A 22226-nucleotide genomic window follows, 5' to 3' on the forward strand; every position below is an offset into this window, starting at 1 on the left:
TTTGGTAAAGACCATAGAGACAGAGAGCAATTCCAACGGTGTCATTGTGGACACCATTTTACTTCCATTCCTCACTTTCTTGAGATGCAGGTAAAAGATGGTCAGTTTACATTTAAAAACTCTCCTGTCAATCTTTTTTTATTGCTTGATGTAATCATATTATTTTGCTGCTTTTGACTGGCTGGGGCATTTTGGCTTGGACATTTATTGCTGATTTCACTGTGCAGGTTATGAAACCACTTTTTTCCTTTAAAACTTAGCACAACAAGTTAGCATAGCAGCATAAGGAGAGTCCTGTTGGATCAGACCAGGGGTCCATCTTAGTCTAGCATCTCATCTCACACAGTGGTCAACCAGTTCCTCTGGAGGGTCTACAAGAGGGCAGAGAGGCCGAGGCCTTCACAAGAACATCAAAACAGCTCTGCTGGATCAGAACAGTGGTCCATCCATTCCAGCATCCTGTCTCCCATGGTACCCAACCAGTTCCTTTGAAGCACTAGCAACAAGAGGCTGAGGCTGATGTTACCGCCTGTCACTCGGATTCAGAAACGTAGTGGCTCTGAATGTGGAGGTTCCCTTCAGCCACACCTGGCTTATAGTCATTACTAGACATCTCCTCCATGAGTCTATCTAATCCTCTTTTCAAACTCTCAATTCCTGTGGCCATCCCTACATCCTCTGGCCGTGAATTCCACATTTTAATCTCTTGTTGTCATCCTACTCAGTCTGTATTTTCAGTGTTCAGCTCTACTTCTCTCCTGACAGGGGCCATGGCTCAGTGGTAGAGCATCTGCTTGGCAGGCAGAAGGTCCCAGGTTCAGTCCCTAGTATCGACTAGGTGGTGTGAATGACCTGAAGAGCCACTGGCAGTCTGAGTAGACCATCCCCCTTGAGGGACCGAAGGTCTAATTCAGGATAAGGCATCTTCATGTGTCTCCCGTCTAAATGCAACATCTCTGAACTAGGACAAACCGGCTTAGGACAATTTCAGCTGTGACAATTCACTAATATAACTGTTTGGAGAGGGCTCTACTGCCTCACACACACACACCCCACACCCCCATTGCTTAGAAGAAGAAGAGTTGGTTCTTATATGCCGCTTTTCTCTACCTGAGGGAGTCTCAAAGTGGCTTACAGTCGCCTTCCCTTTCCTCTCCCCACAACAGACACCCTGTGAGGGATGTGAGGCTGAGAGAGCCCTGCTATCTCTGCTGGCTTAGAGGCTATGCTGCCAGTGTTTATTTGCAAACCCCATTGAATGGCAGGAATGAGAAATACGTCACTAACCTGTTTGCAAAGGGTCTGGTCTCCTATTTATCAAAGTCAACAGAAAAGGAGCATACCACCCTCCTCCTGCCCATTTTCTCCATCAACGCTTGCTTGTTTTGTTTTTTTAATGAAGTTTTTCTCTTCTCATGTCAAACTGTTTATTTCCCTCGCCTTTTGCATCACCTTAAATGAGTCATTTGTTACCTCGTCAAACGTGGGGCCAGACAGAAGAGGAGCTCCAAAGTGTATTTCTGAGCCTGGACGGAGAAGGAAAAGGCTTCTGATTCGTGGTCACGCAGCGCCACCTCCTGGCCAAAGCCAGACCCACCAGGAGAGGCATAGATTTAACACAGACCTGAATCCATGAACATGAAGCTAGTTGGGCTTTTTGTAACTTCCTTTATCCCTCACCTCCCAACAAGAGCTGTTTGGTTATCCCTTTTAAAGGGGCATCCTTTCTCAGTCCCACTATGCCAACAGAAACCACTGAAACAATTACCATGTCCTTCATTATCAATTAATTAATTAAACTTCTATTGTTGTTGTTAGGGGCGAAGTCGTGTCTGACCCATCGCGACCCCATGGACAATGATCCTCCAGGCCTTCCTGTCCTCTCCCATTCCCCGGAGTCCTTTTAAGTTTGCACCAACTGCTTCAGTGACTCCATCCAGCCACCTCATTATCTGTCGTCCCCTTCTTCTTTTGCCCTCGATCTCTCCCAGCATTAGGCTCTTCTACAGGGAGTCCTTCCTTCTCATGAGGTGGCCAAAGTATCTGACCAACAAACTTCTGTACCACCCTCTATACTCCAGAATTTGGATCTGACCATCTTCCTCTCCTCCACTGTCTGTCTGTAAGAGTTATCTGAAGAAGCGTGCCTGCTCACAAAAGCTTCTACCCAGAATTAAAAGTTCATTGGTCTGAAAGGTGCCCCTTGGCAATAAAACTGAACAAAATTTTAAAAAGGGCAATAGTATGCCACCACTTTCCAAATCCCTTAGTCTAACGTTCTCCATTCCCCCTTCTCTTCACTCTTTTCTGCCTGTTACACAAGCCTAGCTTTATAATCTTGAGGGCTAGAAACTTTATTAGCTGGCTTTTCCATCATGAAATTGTGAACCACACAAAGACTGGGGGGAAACTGGAGTAGAAGGCCACAAATGCAGAAAACTGGGAACAGGCTGAGAATCAGCTGGGGTGGGGAGAGTCCTGTCCCTTTAATAGTGGTTTGATTTGTAGAAAGCTGAAGCATCTCAGAGGCAGGAGCTAAATTACATTATCTGCTTCAGGTGTATCCTCCTCCTTTCTAAGACTGGGTGAATAGGAATGCCAGTCCCCAGGTGGTACCTGGGGATCCCCTGGTTTTACACCTCATCTCCAGGTGATAGACATTAGTTCCTCTGAAGGGAAAGGTCTCACCATGCCCCAAACCCCACCCCCAAAGTCTTCAGGTTTTTTTCCAACCCAGAGCTGGCAACCCTGTAGACTAATAACCCAGGGAAGGCCTTCTCAGTGGCGGCACCAAAACCTTGGACTGTTCTTCTAATGAGACTCTCCTGCCAGTGAGTAAAGACTTACTTGTTTCAACTGTTGTTTTATCAGGGCTCCTTAAGAGAACAAGTTTAAAAAGCATCAGCCCTCAACAGGGAACTAAATGCTAAAAATTGAGACTAGAAAGAAGGCTTTTCATCTGTCTGGTTTCTCACAATTCAAGAGAAATAGTTTTTCTCCTGCTTGAATTTAGATGTATTTACTTAGAAATAGGACCTGCTGTTTTTAATATTTACTCTCTGGCAGGGGCTCATGGTAATTATAGTCCATGGACATCTGCAGAGCCACAGTTTGACCCCCCCTGACCTAGAGAATTGTGCCATTTGATGCTTTTTCTTTGAGTAGGTGACCCTTTATTTAGCACAAGCTAAAGACTGATTTTTCCCAAGGAAATGTTTACAAAAGAAATGTTAAAATTTGCCTTAGGAGTAAGGTCACCAGATTGTCCCACTTTTGGAGGGACATCTGGGGGCACCTGGCAAATTGTACTTGAAATTATATATATATATATATATATATATATATATATATATATATATATATATATATATATATATATATATATATATATATATATATATATACACACAATACTAATTTTGCATTCTATCCATCCTATGAAACTTGGTGCTCCATATACACCGAATTTTAATCAAGAACCCCCCCCCCAGGTCAATGGTGTCCCCCTTTACCAATGTTAAAATCTGTGGAGTTGACTGCTGCTACGTTAGTGAAAGTGCTTTGGTTCACTTCTGCTAAAGAACATCAGAAGAGCCCTGCTGGATCAGACTGATAGTCCATCTAATCCAGCATCCTATCTCACACCTGCTAGCAAAAGCTTATCCTTATCCATTGTTCCTCTTAATATTTGTGAAACAGTCTGGGGGGTTGGAACGTGTCCTGGGTGCCCAAGTTGGAATAGGGCCAATCAGGCTGCAGCTTTGCTGGCTGCACCCTGATTGGCCCTGTTCCTGTAGCTCCCACCCTCCATCCCTGGACTCTAGCCTCTTTGCTCTTAGACACCCCAGTGCCTGGAGCCAGCAGCAGGTAAGGGGAGAGGGCCTGAGCAAAGGGTGGTGGAGGAGGCCCTGCTAACAAGGGCCTCCTGTCCTGCTGACTGCCTGCTAATGAGCTCTGTCCGGGCCTGCTAATGAGCTGGCCAGCCCCCACCTGCCCTGCACTAAGCCACCTTAAGCTTCCTGGCTGGGGGGGGTGTGTGTGTGGAGGGCGGCTTTCAAGGCCCATTCTTAGGAATGAAGCCAGTAGAATAAAACTAACCTTGTCAGACAGGCCCTTTAATGAGGCATGAACCACAACAGAAAATGCACAGGAAGGAAAGGCAGTTAATTTTGCCCATTTGCTGGTGGCATCTGCAGAAGGCTTGGCTGAGATGCCTGAAGCTTTGGGGGTGGAGCATAGGAAGAAAGCATTGCTGCTTTTGAACTGCTCTGGTGACTTTAGATGCTGCAGCATCCAATAAATCAGTGGTCCCCAACCTTTTTATCACCGGGGACCGGTCAACGCTTGACAATTTTACTGAGGCCCGGGGGGGGGGAGTAGTCTTTTGCTGAGGGACGCCACCACCTGAGCCCCTGCTCCACTTGCTTATCCACTGATGCCCCTGACTTCCTGCCGCCCACTGCGGGGCACTGCCAGTAGCAGCTGCGCAGTGCCACGCCAAGGGGGAGCCCCAGCCATGGCGGCCACTGGAGAGCACCAAAGTTGAGCAGGCAGCAGAGTGACAGGGCAGCCCCTGAGGCAGCAGCTGGGGAGGAGGGCGAGGAGGAGCCGCAGCCTGGTACCGACTAACCTACGAACCAGTACCGGTCCCCGGACCGGGGGTTGGGGACCGCCGCAATAAATGATGCCATTGAAGCTTTCCCAATGACTTGATTCCTTTCTGCTGAGCTGCTATAACAGTTGGTGGCAGCAGCCAAAAAGTGTGATCCTCCAAGGAGCCAGAAGGCCTCAGGATCAGAAGAGTTAATGTCAATGTATGAGTTTCCTAAAAGAGAAAATTTTGCCACGTGCTGCTTCTCCTGACACTGTGATAAGAGAATCCAACCCCCACCCCAGGTACGTTTATGCAACTCTTGCAAAAACGAGGACTTATTCAAGACTTTGACCTCAACAAATGTATATATATTTTTGCCTATGTTTATTTTAAGAAATAGTCAATCTTTAGATATCTGATTCTTAAGATGAAGAATATATTAGGCAAAGTAAATATATGCAGGCTTGCTTAACTGGCATAATTTATTCCATGTGCAGAATCAGATTTCCTTGATGCATAATTTTGATGTGTAGTTTCTTTAAGGCGCAAGGCACACAGAGTCTCAACCTGACTGACTGTCTCATCATCTCAGCAAACAGTTTTAAAAACCCAGTTTTTTTGGGAAGTGTCGATGTTGCAGAAGTGCAAAGGGACAAAAAAAAAATATATCCAGAGAAGGAAATATTTTTTTTATCGAGCAAAAATACATACACAGGTACAGATAAATTTGTTTTTAATAAAGGAGTTAATTTTCTTTCAATCCTATATAAAACAATAGCAATTAAAAACTTCATTTTTGAAAGTAAAATATTTACATATGAACAAGGAACTGTGCAAAATTTACATGACAAAAAAAAAATGGAAAGACAGGATTCCCCCCCCCCCCCAAGAGACAAAATAAAAAGGTGTAACAGTTGGTTGGGTGTTGATAAAAATACTGATCAGCATTCAGTTTACACACAAAGAGAGTTAAGGTGTGATCCACCTTGGAAACGTCTCTTGTATAAGCCCCGTCGAAGGAACGCCTGTTCACCTGCACCTCCGTCCAATAGGAATTGCACAGGAGACATTCTCGGTAGCTTCTGCCCTTAAATTCTAACATGAGAATCCACACAAAGGAAGCCAAAATATTTACAGTCATAAAAGTACTATCAATAGACAATTTAATACAATAACCTCTGAAAATATAAAGAACCAATTAGTATATTTTGTAATAAAAAAATAGGTACAAAGAAGGGACTTTTGCTCTGGACGTCTTTAAAGTAAGCCCACAGCTTGCATACAGTCTTATAGCAAAATAATTATAGTTTACATAGCCATTTTTTTTTAATGTTATGTGCCAAAAATTATGTACAATTACTGACAAAATACACCAACCATTTTTCAACACTTGATTTTCACACTGAGAAACTGTCTTTTTTTTTTTTAATGATTCCTCTCAACTTTGATTTTTATTTAATCTAAGCTTTCACTTTTGCTAAAAAACCACAGTGCAAGTAAAATATATTTATGCTGAAAAGGATTTTCTTTTTTTTTCCTGTTTTTCTTTTTTTTTTTAACTTTACAGCTTTACAAACTATAGCAAATAAAATGCATTTCTTTTTTTTTTCCGTTTTCCGTTTTCCTTTTTTTTTCTTCTTTTTTTTTAACAGATGCTGATAAAACATTCAGAAGTGAACCCTCATTTCCGGGGCCCCTTCGGTTGGGGGTTGCCTCTAATAAGCAATAATAACGAGATTTCTTTTTCTTTTTTTTTAAAAAATGAGGTTTACGCTTAAAATTAAGTGTAATCTAGGATTTGAACCATTCGAGAAGGGAGGGGGGGAGATAAATATTTTATTAAAATCAGTTTGCTTTGCTAACTGACTTATCTTTCAAAAAAGCTAAAATAAAATGAGGTCATCTGCTGTAGACATATACCTATATAATCAATTTATTTAAGGGAAAAAAAACAGAACTTTAAAAAAAACAAAAAAACAAAACAACGCACAATTTTAAAGTTTTGAAATTGCTACAGGATCGGACAAAGAGAAGCTGGTTATTTGCTAAACAATTCCATCATCAGTCTCTATAATATGGCTTGTTTGGAAGAAGGCCACTCCATCAAAGAGATGAGTTAAAACTTTTCGGTCATCTTCTTAATGTCTCCTCGGGCCTTTCTGCGAGTCTCCTCCTGACGGTCAAAGAAAGGGGTTGCTCTTACACCAAAGAGTTTTAGAATAAATGGGAATAGAAAACGCGCTCCTTGTAAAGAGGGTGACTCTCTCGGGATGGGTCTTGTTGTTGGGTGGTGGTGGTGGTGGTGGTGGTGGTTGTCACTTTAAAACAATATCCCATATGCTCGTTACAAAAAAAAAAAAAGGCGTAATCTGCGAATATGTATCAAAAAGGAAGTGTCCCCAGGTTTTGTCTTCTCAGTCAAAAATACCTTGCTCTTCTCCACTTTTGTTACTTAAGGAATGCTTTGTATAGCAATAGTGAATGGCTTGTCTCTCGTTCGTTTTCTAAACAAAATATGAGGTCCCTGAGGTTCACCCGCGTTATCCTTTGCCGTGTAAACTGCCTGGCCGCTCCCACTCCGGACGCGCCTGGGACTGCCACGCTGGCGCTGGACCCCTGTAAGTGGAAAGAACACATTGGTTATTGAGCCAGCGGCAACATGTCTCCACAGCAACTTAAGGCATGCAGAATCGGCATGTGGGGCGACGTGATCATTGGATGTCAGGAAAGCTAAGCGATAAAGCTAAGTATTCTTGGGTCTTGTGGGGGCAAGGGTGGGAGGGCTTAATGGCACCTGAGTTTTGGCCATTGGGAAGATTCTGGACCCCAAAACATGGGTAACAGCAATTCCTGGCTTCTACTTCTTCCACTTGACCAGCTGTAGCAATGGACATACCATTCCAGAGTAGTCAATCGTGCCCATTGGGTTTAGAATGATTAGATTTGCTGACATTAGACAAAGAACAATTAGTGTCCTTGGGCTATTTATATCTCATAAGAGAATTAATCATCACACCATCACCTACAGTTGACTAAAATTAGGCTAGCATTCCGTATCTCAACAAAAGCAACAGCAAAATACGGAATTCTGGAGACAGTTCTGTAAGTAACACATTTTTCATATGAAGCGGGGCCTGATCCACAGTCTCTGATAATAGAATAACAATATATTAATCTTTAAGAATATCAGAAGAACCTGGCAGGATCAGAACAGTGGTCCATCTAGACCAGCATCCTGTCTCCCACAGTGGCCAATTGGTTACGCTGGAGGATCAAGAACAGGGCATGGAGGCCGAGGCCTTCACAAGAACCTAAGAACCTAACAAGAGCCCTCCTAGATCAGACCAGGGGTCCATCCTGTCCTTCATCCTATCTCACACAGGTACCCTGAAGTGCCCATGTGCTTTTCCTGGCTTACTCTTCTCTGATACTGGTGCCTCAGAGCTTTCTGCAGTGAAATGGCAAACCAGAGTCTGAATAGTATCTGCCTTCACTGGCAATAGATGTACTCCTTTTTGTGTATGTGAGCACCTGGGAGTTGGCAAACCACTTTTCTAGGGTTGAGGAGATGGCATGGGGGATGTTGTAGATTGTTGTTCGGCTGCTGCCAAGACTGGTTTTGTGCTGGGGTTTTATTGGGTTTTTTAATGTTTTATGTAAACTGGCATGAACCGGCCAGGCCGAGAGTGGCAGTCAATAAACGCAAAAAAAAATAGATAAATAGTGCTGTGTAATAAAACATAACAGTTTCAGAGGCAATGTGAAAAGGTAATGATTTCTGCCGTTATTGAATGATCTGTTTTATAGTAGATTCAGGGGGCCGCCATGCTGGACTGCAGTAGAACAGTTAGATTCAAGCCCAGCAGCAATTTGAAGACCAATGAGATGTTGGTCTTTAAAGTGCTACAGGAAACAAATCTAAGCTTCCAGCAATGATAACATTCCTCAACATTATGTAATGAAATCCTGCCTATGACTATATACAGACAAGGAGAAACTACAGGACTAAAGGAGATAGATTCAAGCCCAGCAGCACCTTAGAGGCCAACAAGTTTTCCGGGGAGTCTGTCTTTCAAGAGTCAAAGCTAAAGGATGGTGAGAAAGTGGTAGAGATAACAACCAAATCTTATGAAAGCTTACTAGGAAGTCAGTCCCACCAAGGTCAGTGGGAACTCACTCCCAAGGTAGTATGAATAAGTAATACAGCTCAGCATCTCATTCAAATAAGATTCAGGAATGGCCACACCAAAAAAAAAAAAAAAGTAGAAAAGAACAAGAACCCAGTAGCACCGTAAAGACTAACGAAATTTGTGCGGTGAGCTTTTATGAGTCACTTAGTGACTCTTGCTCTTTTCTACCATTGCTGACAGACTAACACCGCTCCCCATCTGGATCTCTCACCAAAAGAAATGGACAGTGTTCTGAATCTACCAAATAGTCATAAGTGTAGGATATCCATGTAGTAAATAGATTATATTTGGCAGTAATGGGCTACAACCAGCAGTGGGCATAGATGGGGTCTTGGGAAGTCATCTCTGCTCTAACTTTCAGAGAGAAACCAAGGGAGGGCTGTTGACAAGTCACTACCGCAAGATTTTGCAGTGGTAAAGATACAGTCTGGGAAAAATGACCTGAGAGCTCTGATAGTTTTCTTTAGGAGGGTCACCCTTTAGGAACATTTTGGGGCACTGGAATGTATCCCACACCCCTAGAATCATGGAGTTGGAAGGTACCTCCAGGGTCATCTGGTCTAACCTCCTGCACAATGCAGGACACTCACAATTATCTGCCCACCCACAATGAACCCCCCCCCCCAAAAAGAAAACCAAAATCCCTGGCCAGTCTTGCCTGGAGGAAATTTACCTCCTGACCCCGAAGTGGCGATTGTCATTTCCCTGGCCATGCAAAAAAGAGCCACAAGAGCCAAGCATGGAAACAATCCCTTTTGCCCACTCACACACTGCCTAAGCAGAATCAGCCTCTCCATCAGATGGCTATCTAGTGTCTGCTTTAAAACTTCCAAAGAAGGAGAACCCACCACCTCCCGGGGAAGCCTGTTCCACTGAGAAACCACTGTAACTGTCAGGAACTTCTTCCAGAGGTTTAGACGAAATTTCTTTTGAATTAATTTCAAACTACTGGTTCTGGTCTTACTCTCTGGGGAAACAGAAAACAACTCTGCTCCATCCTCCATGTGGCAAACTTTCAAGTATAACCATCAAGTATTTAAAAGGGAAGAGAAAGCAGCAGTTTAAAGGGACCCTGAGTCCGCTTAAATCTGTTCCCCATGAAAGCTGCAAAAATAGCATCTTTTGTAGTCCCAACCAAATACCTGTAAGATGGAGCTATTCCGCCAGGCATTTGGTTGAAGCTGGTCCAGGAAGTTCAGGTCCCTCCCTATACGGGCCCCTGTAGAGGCCATTAGAGGCATGGCCCATGGTCATCTGGGCAGAGGTGCCTCTCCCTAGGACAATGGTCAGTATTAGGGACCAGTATGCCCTGGCATTATAGGCTGCAGCTGCGGCTGGGGTAAGGGGAGGGATATGGATTATTTTACCCGCCATCAAGGACTTGTGTTGTTTCTGTTTTATGGGGTTTTATTCTTTTATTGTAAACCACCACGAGCCGGAAGTAAATCCAATCAATCCATTGACTGCATGAGAAAGCCTGAAGCAGGAAGTTGCTCCCTGCTGCTCACTTGTTTTTCAGACTTTCTACAAACCAGTTCAGTGTGTGAACAAACCACCTGGCTTGGTTCATGGTTCAGGCACAAAGAGCACCTTATTTTCCTAGTCTGTGCCCATCCCTACTTCCCGCATTCAGAGCACGGTTTCCCCAATACGCTGCTTGATGTCGCAAACAGTGATATGATCAAATCCTGCGTGTGAATGCAATAAGGCAAACAGATTGCAGCCTTTTAAAGATGAATTAGCAGAACAATCTCACAATCAGCAAACTGGGGTGAACAACAATTAATTAAAGACCCCGCAGTTAAAGCTTCAAGACCTTTCTGGGTGGGAAATAATACATAGGTTATGAGCTGGTGAATTTTTCGTACAAAGCTGAGATTTAAAACGCTGCTCTCCTATGGTGTTCTGGCCCTTTAAAATGCTTTAGATATGTTTACGGTTGTGCATAATGGCTGGCTGAACACAGCAATTCCTTATAATGGGATAAAAGAAGTTTGGACCTATGATCATTTGCTGTCTGGTGCTCAAAGCGGCTTCATCTGGTTTTGTAAAAAAGGAAGTATGCAGGGAAATTGACCCAGTATTCTTAAGGCAGGTGATTGATTGGTTGTTCTCTCAGTAATTGGATAATTTCCTCTAATGAGAAGTTGAAAGACGTAAATTCACAGGGGATTTCTCCCGCATGGATGAAATGAAGCTCACTAAGGGGTTTTCTGTATGCGATTTTTAGTGGGGCTTTGACCTCAGAGCTTGACTGTGAGCCTGGCATATTTCAAAACATCTCGAAGAAAGCTACAAATAAAGAACAGGCAGGACTGTCAAAAAATTTCAGCTCTTAAGGGATTTTCCTTATTTGTGCTTTCAAAATCAGATCAAGGGGTCTTTTCTGTTCTTCTTCTACTGCTGATTCTGGAACTCTACCCCACCTACAGTTCCTTGTATGCACCTGTTCGTGGCAATTGCACTAGCATACATGAAGACCGTTGCCGGCACACCTGCTGGACAGGTGGATGCTGCATTGGACTGGGAAGGTAACCTGTCCACGAGAGGATGGGATGGAGTTTTCCAAGCCTCAGAAATGTCACACTGATCTAAGAAACATACAAAGGGGCTGTGGACAAATCCTGGGTTTGCAGAAAAACCCTGGTCCAATAGTCAAGAGGTTTCAAGAGTTACATTATGGCTATGTTTGTTTTTAAAGTTGAGTTGCAGCAAACTTATGGCAACGCCATAGGTTGTTTGCCATTCCCTGCCTCTACATAGCAATCCTGGTCTTCTTTGTTGATCTCCCATCCAAATGAGAGCCAGCTTGGTGGTGTGGTTAAGAGGGGTGTGCTGGAATCTAGAGAGCTGGGTTTGATTCCCCACTCCTCCTCCACATGCAGCCAGCTGGGTGACCTTGGGCCAGTCACAGGTCCCTCAGAGCACTCTCAGCCCCATCTTCCTCACAGAGCCAGCTGGAGTGCAGACTTCTAATCTGGCGAGCCGGGATTGATTCCCTGCTTTTCATCCACATGGAGCCAGCTGAGTGGAATTGGGCTTGCCAAACCAATGATAAAGCTGTTCTGACCGAGCTGTAATATCAGGACTCTCTCAGTCTTGCCTTCCTCAAAGGGTGTCTGTTGTGGGGGGAGGAAGCTGCTATAAGACTCTTTGGGTAGAGAAAATAGGCATATAAGAACCAACTCTTCTTCTTCTTCAGTAATCTCAGGGCTCTCTCAGCCTCACCTCCCTCACAGGGCTTCTGTTGTGGGGAGAGGAAAGGGAAGGCGACTGTAAGCCGCTTTGAACATCCTTCGGGTAAAGAAAAGTGGCATGTAAGAACCTTATTCTTCAGTAATCTCAGGGCTCTCTCAGCCTCACCCACCTCACAGGGTGTCTGTTGTGGGGAGAGGAAAGGGAAGGCGACTGTAAGCCGCTTTTGGATTCCTTCGGGCAGTGACAAGCGGGATACAAAAGCCCAGCTCTCCCTCTTTCAACCAGTAGCCAGGGGCAACCCTGCCTAGCTTCCCAGATCTGAGGAGATCGGGCGAGCCAGGTCAGGGCCAAGGGTAATATACTCCGTTATAAGACGGAACTGTGGAGGAGAAACCTCCTCTCTGAATCGCCGCCTTGTAGTGCTGTGGATTGGGAATAGAAGGAGAAGATGACCTTGCGGTGGGAAAGAGTAAAATATCACGTGGCCCTTTTCTGGTCACTCCTGGTGCCAAACAGGTTGTGAGAATAGGCCCGGACTCCGGAGGGAACCTGTTCACAATATATTTTGAAGCGTCCTAGAAATGAACATGGGGAAGGCACTGGCAAACCACCCCGTATTGAGTCTGCCATGAAAACACTAGAGGGCATCACCGCAAGGGTCAGTCGTGACTCGGTGCTTGCACAGGGGATACCTTTACCTTGACCTTTAGAAATGAACAAACAGCTAAAAGTGTACGCCATGACTATGACAGTGACCCTTCGTTTGCCAAGGCAGAACTGGGAGCTCGCTGCTTGCTTTGAGAGCAAGTGGCAGTCTTCAAGCAAAGGTTGGATACACACTTTTCTTGGATGCTTTAGGATGCTTTGGGCTGATCCTGCGTTGAGCAGGGGGTTGGACTAGATGGCCTGCATGGCCCCTTCCAACTCTATGATTCTATGATTCTATGATTCTATGATTCTATGATTCTATGATTCTATGATTCTATGATTCTATGATTCTATGAGCAGGGGGTTGGACTAGATGGCCTGCATGGCCCCTTCCAACTCTATGATTCTATGATTCTATGATTCTATGATTCTATGATTCTATGATTCTATGATTCTATGATTCTATGAGCAGGGGGTTGGACTAGATGGCCTGCATGGCCCCTTCCAACTCTATGGTTCTATGATTCTATGATTCTATGATTCTATGATTGTATTATTCTATGATTCTGTGATTCTATGATTCTATGAGCAGGGGGTTGGACTAGATGGCCTGCATGGCCCCTTCCAACTCTATGATTCTATGATTCTATGATTCTATGAGCAGGGGGTTGGACTAGATGGCCTGCATGGCCCCTTCCAACTCTATGATTCTATGATTCTATGATTCTATGATTCTATGATTCTATGATTCTATGATTCTATGAGCAGGGGGTTGGACTAGATGGCCTGTATGGCCCCTTCCAACTCTATGATTCTATGATTCTAAGTGTTACGCCCTCAGGTTAATTGTGAAACGGCACAGAAATGAGAGCGAGTTTCTCAACTCGCTCGCAAAGCCCTCATCTCATCGCTGAACGGAGATGGAACGGTTGTGCTTAACAGGTGATTGTATGAACATATCAGGCGATTTACCATTCCTCGGACAACGGCACACAGACCGGATCCGGCCAATCGTTTGGTTGATAGGTCTTTGCTGCAAAGAAATGTGGACGCCGCAACAAAAGACCGGGGGGGGGGGGGGGAGGGGGGGATCATTTAAAAAATGTCAACTGCGGCAGCAGATGCACAGCTGTGAGTCAATTAGAGCCACAGCAGCTGGTTCTTAATTAAGCCAACAAAAGCTTCGATTCAGGAAGCCGGCGGTTGATTTGGCTATCCAGTAACTGATTAATCTAGGATAACTAAATTAATCAGAGCTTGCCAAAGTGCAAACAAGGCCTCCCGGGGAATATGATTCCGCACATCAAAGGGGAACGTTAAGCTAAACGCACGCGTGTGCGCCCACCGACAAACGCGGCGGGAATCCCGCACCTCCCTCTCGGAACTCGGATGAGGAAGTCGCAACTCGGTGCTCAAAGCTGCTTTCAACGGCAGCGGCGATGACAGCAAGGCCACGTGATGTGAATTATGGGATGCAGCCCCCTGTGGCGTGTGAGCACTGGCCTTGGACAATATGGGGCATCTGGTAATTATGCAGAAAGCACACGGAAGATCTTTTTTTTTTACGGACAAAGAATCACTCTGCTGTCATCACGGGCTGCAACCAGCAGAGGAAGTGCTGCCATTGGATTGCTGCAACTTGTTTCTTGGCACAGGTGATCCTGACGGATTGGGGCCTGAGCGCTACAACACCTGAAACTTGACTTATCTAAGCTTTGCTGTGAGGGCTCTCATTGCGCAAGAGGACATTCATTTGTTAGTTTGTTTTCAGAACGGCTCACGAATGCTTTCCTTTCCTCTTCCTAAGACAGACACCCTATGAGGTAGGTGGGGCTGAGAGAGCTCTGAGAGAACTGCTCTGTGAGAACAGCTCTAACAAGACTAGGACTAGCCCAGGGTGACTCAGCTGGCTGCATGTGGAAAACCCTCCGTGTTCTTTCAGTTCCTCACTTGGACAGCCCAAGAGAACCTGGGGCGGGTAGATCTCAGAAGCTAAGCAGGGTTGGCCCTGGTTATGGTACTTGGATGGGGGACCATCATGGAAGGGCAGGCAATACCAGTGGCAAACCCCCTCTGAGGTCTCGTGCCTTGAAAACATGACTATGGGGTCATCTAACTTGTTTGCAATTGGACAACTGGGGGGGGGGATTCTTCAAGTGTCAGGAATTCTGCTGCTTAAGGGACTTCCCTAATTTTTAAGATGAGCACTGACAGGATGCTCAGACCTAACACAAGTGATGCTTTTCTTTCTGCAGCCTAGGCATGAGAAGGCTGCTTTTGGCTACTCGTGTTTATCGCTGCTGTATACGGTGCAGAGGTGAGCCAGGGACTGAGAACCGGGGGGACTCTGGCTGAGACACAAAGACCTGAAAGGAAACAGTCCTTGAGCTCAATAGGAGAGGACACAAGTTGGAATCAGCCAGAGCCAGGGCCTTTCCTGCTCTGCCACCGGTCTGGCAGAATGCTCTGCCCTGCAGCTCAGTCTTATAGGCCCTGCCGAACTGTTTGAGGTCCTGCAGGGCCTATAAGGCTGTTCAGTTCCACCGGGCCTCTGGTTGAGGCCAAAAATACACCATTAATAACTGGCTTCTCTGCACAAGTCAACAAATATCTATATGCCATCCAGAAATACTTAATAATAATGAATTGCACACACCTGCTCCCTCCTACCGAAGAGGTGCTGGCAAATTTTTGATTCTTAATGGGTTTTAATATGGGAATCAGATGATTTTAAATGCTGGAATGTTAATTTATGGCTCTATTGTCGATATGCTGTGAGCCGCCTCAAATTCTCTAGAACAGGGGTAGTCAACCTGTGGTTCTCCAGATGTCCATGGACTACAATACCCATGAGCCCCTGCCAGCAAAAGCTGGTGGGAGCTCATGGGAATTGTAGTCATGGACATCTGGAGGACCCCAGGTTGACTACCCCTGTTCTAGAACACCCCATCATAATGGCCCAATGGGAACATCTAGAGCCAGAAATAAAGACCAGACATTTTAATGAATGTTTTTAATGTACGCTGAAATTTTAATGGGAATGATTTTTAGTGTGAATTCTAATTTGTTTTTTGTTCACTGCCCTGAGCCATTCTGGGAGGGTGGTATACAAATCTGATTGTTATTAATAATATATTATTATTAATATTCAACTCAATTAAATATTATTAATGACTGGCAGTCTTCAAGCAAAGGTTGGATACACACTTTTCTTGGATGCTTTAGGATGCTTAGGGCTGATCCTGCATTGAGCAGGGGGTTGGACTAGATGGCCTGTGTGGCCCCTTCCAACTCTATGATTCTATATGATGATGACGCAAATTGAAAAATAAATAAAAATAAGATTTAAAAGCTAGCCAAAAAGCGCTGCGGTGTCTAGGTACGTAGGGACACATGTGTGTTTCACAAGAAGGCGGCCAAGGAGTCTTGAGGAACCCAAAGTGAACCACGTTCCACATGTTCGTCCTACAGGAGCTGTCAGTATGTTACCATTAAAATGGGATGTTCTCACCACGTTCCATTATGTTACTGTTCCCGTTATGACTCTTTAACTACTGTTCAATTTATCATGTTATCTGTACTGTTTTTATTCCAGTTCCACGTAAACCACCGAGCCGGGCGGTAGGTGGATGGATGGATACATGGATACATGGATAGAGATGGGTAGATGGATAGATTGGGCACCCACCTAGTAAAGGTAAAGGTAAAGGTATCCCCTGTGCAAGCACCGGGTCATGTCTGACCCTTGGGGTGACGCCCTCCAGCGTTTTCATGGCAGACTCAATACGGGGTGGTTTGCCAGTGCCTTCCCCAGTCATTACCGTTTACCCCCCAGCAAGCTGGGTACTCATTTTACCCACCTCGGAAGGATGGAAGGCTGAGTCAACCTTGAGCCGGCTGCTGGGATTGAACTCCCAGCATCATGGGCAGAGCTTTCAGACTGCATGACTGCTGCCTTACCACTCTGCGCCACAAGAAGCTCTACCCACCTAGTAGATGCCTGTTAAAGCTCTGCACATTCTAGCCTTGCTTCCTTGTCCTCTGAAGGCACACCAAAGATTGGTTCAAGGTACTTCACCAGCCAAAGCAAGGCCCTTCTGTTCAGGAACAGCCCAAGGACTTTTGATGGCTTAAGGCTACAGTGGGAATCCTGCCCTTCTCAGCCCACCCACACATCCTGACTGTACCACAGAGAGGCGGGAAGCGAATACGACCGGTTGGTGCCTCTGCACCTGTGGCAACCTAGGCCAGCCTTTTCCCAAATGATCATGCAGAAACCCCAGAAGTGGCCACATAGCCCTTCAGAGAAGTGAGCATGGAAATAAGATGCTGGAGCCAGCCTATAAATCAATTGTTCACCGTTCCCGCTGTGGAGAAAGAGGCCAGGCTGGTAAAGCAATGGGGGGAGCGGGCTCCATTAATGTCCAGTGATGCCAGCAGCTGTCCTCCCTTTGGGAGCTCTCATGTAACCCCAAGGTGCCCTGGAACCCTGGTTGGGAAATCTAGTAGAGAGGCTGGGCCAGCACACGTTGCCTCCACCTATGCAGCTGCCAGCAAGGCCTCAGCCAAGGTGCTGCCTTGACAACGCACAGGTTCGGCTTGAATTTGGCTGGTGGTGACCATGAGCCAGCAGACCCAGGAAGGGATGACCATGCCACCTATGGCCAGGAGTGAGCTCTCGTGGGGTCTATGTGCCCTTCCTTCCTCTGCTGCTCCAAGCAGTCAGCGGGCGGCTCGGCAGGAGAGACATCTCTGTGACTCAGGTGGAAGCACAGTGCGGACACTCTGCTGCAAGGTATTTTAAATTCTGGGGGGATGGATGGCATCTCAGCTGTTCAGAAGCCAAGGATGCACCAGCACGTGCTATTCAAAAGCATTCAAGGGCTTTACCTCTGTCCCGGGTCCAGCGCCCGGAGAGTCCACTTTCCTCTTCTTCCGGGGACCAATGGCTGCCAAAGCAGTTTGATTGGCTTCCCTCTGTCTCATTTGCGCTAGTTCTTGTTGCTGCATCTGTGTGCACATAGCAAAAACAGAAAGTCACGATTTTCAGTGCTGTGTTGTCACTTTGTTTTGTTTTGTTGGGGGTTTTCTGCTGGGCAATTTTCAGACAGGGGGGAATGGGCATTGTGCGTTTAGTGCCGAGGGGGTAAACGCAATAGACGGTGGGGATGAGGACTTTGAAAACATACCTCCTTGGCCTTCTGTTTCAACCGAAGCTGTTCTGGATCTTCTTGTCTAGATCGAGACTGTATTGGTGAAGCATTTGGATGGTGGAGGGAGAGAAAGAAGAACGGGGGAGAAAATGAGTGAGACGGCAAAAATGTTTTCAAAACATTTGGGCTGGGTTTATTCACCCTTTAATTATATTCTTCACGATTAATACATTACATCCTCACATACGTTTTTATCCTTGCATATTTGACACACACTCTGAACTAGGGCTCAGGCAAACATTTGGGTATTTGCGTAAGGATTTAAGAAGAGCTGTTTTTTAAAAAATATCCTGCTGTTCATTGGCTGAAGGAGTCCCAAAGCAGCTTAAAAACATCTTTCCCTTCCTCTCCCCATGACAGGCATCCTGTGAGGTGGGGCTGAGAGCTCTGAGAGAACTGCTCTGCAAGAACAGCTGTCAGAGGACTGTGATTTGCCCTAGGCCATCCAGCTGGCTGCGGGTGGAGGAGTGGGGAATCAAACCCAGTTCTCCAGATTCGACTCTGCTGTTCTTTAACCACTACACCATGCTGGCTCTCCCTCCCACCCTCCACTTTGACTTCCTGGTCTGAAAAGGCTCTTTCAAGCTAACCTTTTGTCTTGCTCTAGATTCAGGCCCTACACGTCAGTTCCAAAACTGACAAGCCCATAAAGCCACTGAGAACACTGCATGAGGAGGGGGATGCTTGCCTTCCTCCCACCCAACCCACACGCAGTTCCCATCAAAACTAGGCCACTGCATGCCTGATTTTGAAATGGGGGGAGGGGCACTGCTGTTTGCCCCATTCACACAGCTCCCAAGTGTCTTGTGTAGTTTGATCTTAAGGGTCGTTTCCTGAGAGTCAGTGTGGTATGTGGTCAAGAGCAGCAGACCCTAATCTGGAAAACTGGGTCTGATTTCCTCACTCCTCTACATGCAGCCAGCTGGGTGACCTTGGGCCAGTCACAGTTCTCTTGGGGCTGTTCTCAAATAGCAATTCTCTTAGAGCTTTTCAGCCCTGCCTAGCTCACAGGGTGGAAAGAGGAAGGGCAAGGCAATTGTAAGACGCCTTGAGACTCCTTCGGGTAGTGAAAAGTGGGGTATAAAAACCAACTCTTCTTCTCCCTCTTTTCTGTGCTGTACCCATTTGTAGTGGGTACCTAAAGCAGCTGACTGGAAATCCAATCTCAGAGCAGAGCTGATTTTAAAAAGATCACACTTGCACACAGTTGAGATGCTAAGGTACTCATATTGTTTCTCTCCCTCCTTTAGAACAGGCAAGGAAGGGTCATCAATCACTGAGAATCAATAGGGTATGAGACAACTTATCATTCAATTTCCCTATAAAAGGGAGTACAAAAAGATCTTCCACTTAAATTCCACTCTAGCTGGAGAAGGGGGGGGGATGACTACAGGAGACTGGGTGAATGTGGAGATCATAGAATTGCACTTAAAAGCTGTGATCTAAGGTGCTCCCTGCCCCACAACATGTGCAAGCACATGGAATTTCCTGTTGCAGGAAGCGGTGGCAGCTACAAGCATAGGCAGCTTCAAAAGGAGATTGGACAAGTATATGGAGCAGGGAGCCATCAGTGGCTATTCGCCACAAGGTATAGATGGGACATTCTGTCTGAGGCAGGGATGCTCTGTATTTTTCGTGCTTGGGGGGCAACAGTGGGAGGGCTTCTGGAGTTATGGACCTGCTGGTGAACATCCTGATGGCACCTGGGGTTTGGCCACTGTGTGACCCAGAGTGTTGGACTGGATAGACAGTTGCCCCGATCCAACACGGCTTCTCTTATGTTCTTATGTCTGGGGCAGTGATGCTCTGTCTTCTTGGTGCTTGGGGGGGCAAGTGTGGGAGGGCTTCTGGAGTTCTGGCCCTGCTGGTGGACCTCCTGATGGCACCTGGGGTTTGGCCACTGTGGGACATGCAGTGTTGGACTGCATGGGCCACTGGCCTGCTCCAACATGGCTTCTCTTATGTTCTAATCACGCCAGCGTTTTCCTTGTTGTGCTGCCAGAGGCCAGATCCACGTGCTTTGCCAAAGGCCATTCCCAAATGATCTAATGGTTTGGGAGGGGCTTCTGGCTAGCGCCAGCTGCTGCTCTACCATTCAGAGGACATGCATCTATGGAGCCCAACATGTTGCCCATTAGTGGCCCTAACACAGCAGCGAAGACCCCTGAAGCACAGAAGCAGTGTGGGGCCCAAAGTTATAAAGAGCTTCCTGCTGCCCAGAGAACCCAAGTGCCTCTCCGGTTTTGACGTCAAACGCAACAGTTTTGCCAATCGATTAGGGGCGAAGTCCCCGAGCACTTGCCTTTGCCGCCCGCATTAAAATTTCCCTTTCTTGTTCGTCTTTCCGCTGTTTCTCGATTTGATCGAGCTGCTCAAAGAACTTGAGCTGCGCCCGAACGTCGCTCGCTTGCTCGTATCTTTCATCGTCCTGCAAAACGTGAGAAAGACGCTTTCCGTTAGGGAGTTGAAAGAGAAACAGAAAAAGCCGCTCCCTGGCGGCGCGAGGCTGAAGGAGAAGATTGCACATGTTATCGAAGCTCACATGTTCACTTTGCTGTCCTCAGATAACCAATCAAAGCAATTCCCCACCACCACCCTCCCCGTTTAATTCCCTGCCTGTTGTCCTAATCTGTGATCTCATCGGGACTTCACATTTTAAGCGATGTTTTTCCGCTAACTCTTCTCTTTCAGAGATGGTCTTAAAAGTACAGTTCTTTAGGGTGCTGGATCCCATCAGGGTATCTATAATGCATTTGACATTTATCCTACAGAACTCAGTTTTGGAGAACAAGAGAACAAGGCCACTGGGTTAGACAAACGATCGGCCAGGTCCTAAATTTTGCATCCGGCAGCAGCCGTGCCTGGAGAAAGTGTCTAACAATGCAGGTTAAAAGAGTAGCTACGTAATTGTCTGCCATCTCCAGCTTTTGGTCCTAATTGGGCATATATAGATTATCTAAGCAGAAGTATGCCTTGCCCTGACAACGAATGGCCCCTTATGTTCCCATTTGCCCAGAGTTTATTTTTATATTATTTATTAAGATTTCTATACCGCCCATTTCTTTGCAGCTCTGGGCGATTTACACAGAACATTATAACTTACATGAAACATTATGTAGACTATAACATCAAAACAACTTTAAAAAACATCAAAAGATTACAATTAACAGTAACTTTGGGAGAGTCATGGGCAGGCGTCTGGGGGGACCAGCAGGGGTTCTGAGTCGGTCGGCCTCAAGCGAATGCCTGGTGGAAGAGCTCCCTCTTGCAGGCCCTGCGGAACTGTGGAAGTTCGGGCAGGGCTCGGATCTCCTCAGGGAGCTCATTCCACCAGGTGGGGGCCAGGACCGAGAAGGCTCTGGCCCTTGTTGAGGTCCGACGCGCTTCTCTGGGGCCAGGGATCCACAGCCAGTTGGAGATGGCAGAGCGTAAGACTCTTTTGGGGGTATAGGCAGGAAGGCGGTCTCTCAGATGCACTGGGCCCAAATAGCGTATGGCCTTAAAGGTGATTACCAGAACCTTAAGCTTAATCCGGAATTCAACTGGGAGCCAACCGAGTTCTTGGAGTGCCAGCCGGATGTGGGATCTCCATGATGTTTTAGTGAGAATCCTGGCCGCAGCATTTAGCCTGTTTTGGAGCTGCTGATGATTCTAATTTCAATGACTGAAAAAATGACAAAAGTCACACCGTGTTTTCAACGGTTTGGGTTTTGTTGGTGTGGTTGGCCAGTCCTGTAACCCTCGTCCTATTGCAGTGTGTGTTGGATATCTTATGCCGCCTGAGCAAATCCTTTTAGAAATTTGGTAATCTCCCTTGAATCTGAAGGAGACTCCTATGTGCTGTCAAGTCAACTCTGCCCAAGTCAACCAATTATACTCATGCTGGGACCAATAAGGTGGGGTTTGGGGTAGCTTATTCTGTGGAGAAGCCGCTATGTTGAGCCACGGAGTTTCCACCGATGGATCCCTCCGCATGGGTACAACGGGGCTGTCACTGCCAACGAGGAAGAGCTCTGGCCCTCTATAGTTGGACACAGGGGAGGGTGGGGGGTTAGAACTCTGCATCGCCATCTTTTGATGCTTAGTGTCAATGTTAATTTCTAATGGGCTTTAATGGGGTCATACTGGTTTTCATCGTTTTGCTGTGAACCGCCGCAAGTCTGAATGGAACTCGGCAGTATATAAGTAAAAATAAATAAATAAATAAATGTTATGGACATGTTATGGAGATGCCCAGCAACTGTTTTCACGAAACTGTTCAAAGGAGAGTGACCTGCTTTAAGTGGACCATGTGGGAGCAAAATCTAAACAGCAACAGTTTAAACTGTTTACTTGTAAGAGCCAAATAACCTCTACATGAAATTAAGAATTGTATTCAACAGC

General features: G+C 46.1%; 1 protein-coding gene across 3 annotated transcripts in view; it reads right to left on the bottom strand.

Annotated features, from left to right (window-relative positions):
• Nucleotides 1-5310: 5310 nt before the first annotated feature.
• TAF4 (TATA-box binding protein associated factor 4) overlaps nucleotides 5311-22226 on the bottom strand; it is a 107256-nt gene continuing 90340 nt past the window's right edge. For all 3 annotated transcript variants that reach the window (XM_077335770.1, XM_077335769.1, XM_077335768.1), the window contains exons 13-16: nucleotides 20146-20271; nucleotides 17820-17876; nucleotides 17521-17640; nucleotides 5311-7210 (exon numbers count right to left, since the gene is read on the bottom strand). In XM_077335770.1, coding sequence (XP_077191885.1) covers nucleotides 7043-7210; nucleotides 17521-17640; nucleotides 17820-17876; nucleotides 20146-20271 — 471 coding nt within the window. In that variant the 3' untranslated portion in view covers nucleotides 5311-7042. The remainder of the gene's footprint in view (nucleotides 7211-17520; nucleotides 17641-17819; nucleotides 17877-20145; nucleotides 20272-22226) is intronic.

The sequence above is a fragment of the Paroedura picta genome, chromosome 4 (assembly GCF_049243985.1).
Source record: "Paroedura picta isolate Pp20150507F chromosome 4, Ppicta_v3.0, whole genome shotgun sequence".
Lineage (NCBI taxonomy): Eukaryota > Metazoa > Chordata > Lepidosauria > Squamata > Gekkonidae > Paroedura > Paroedura picta.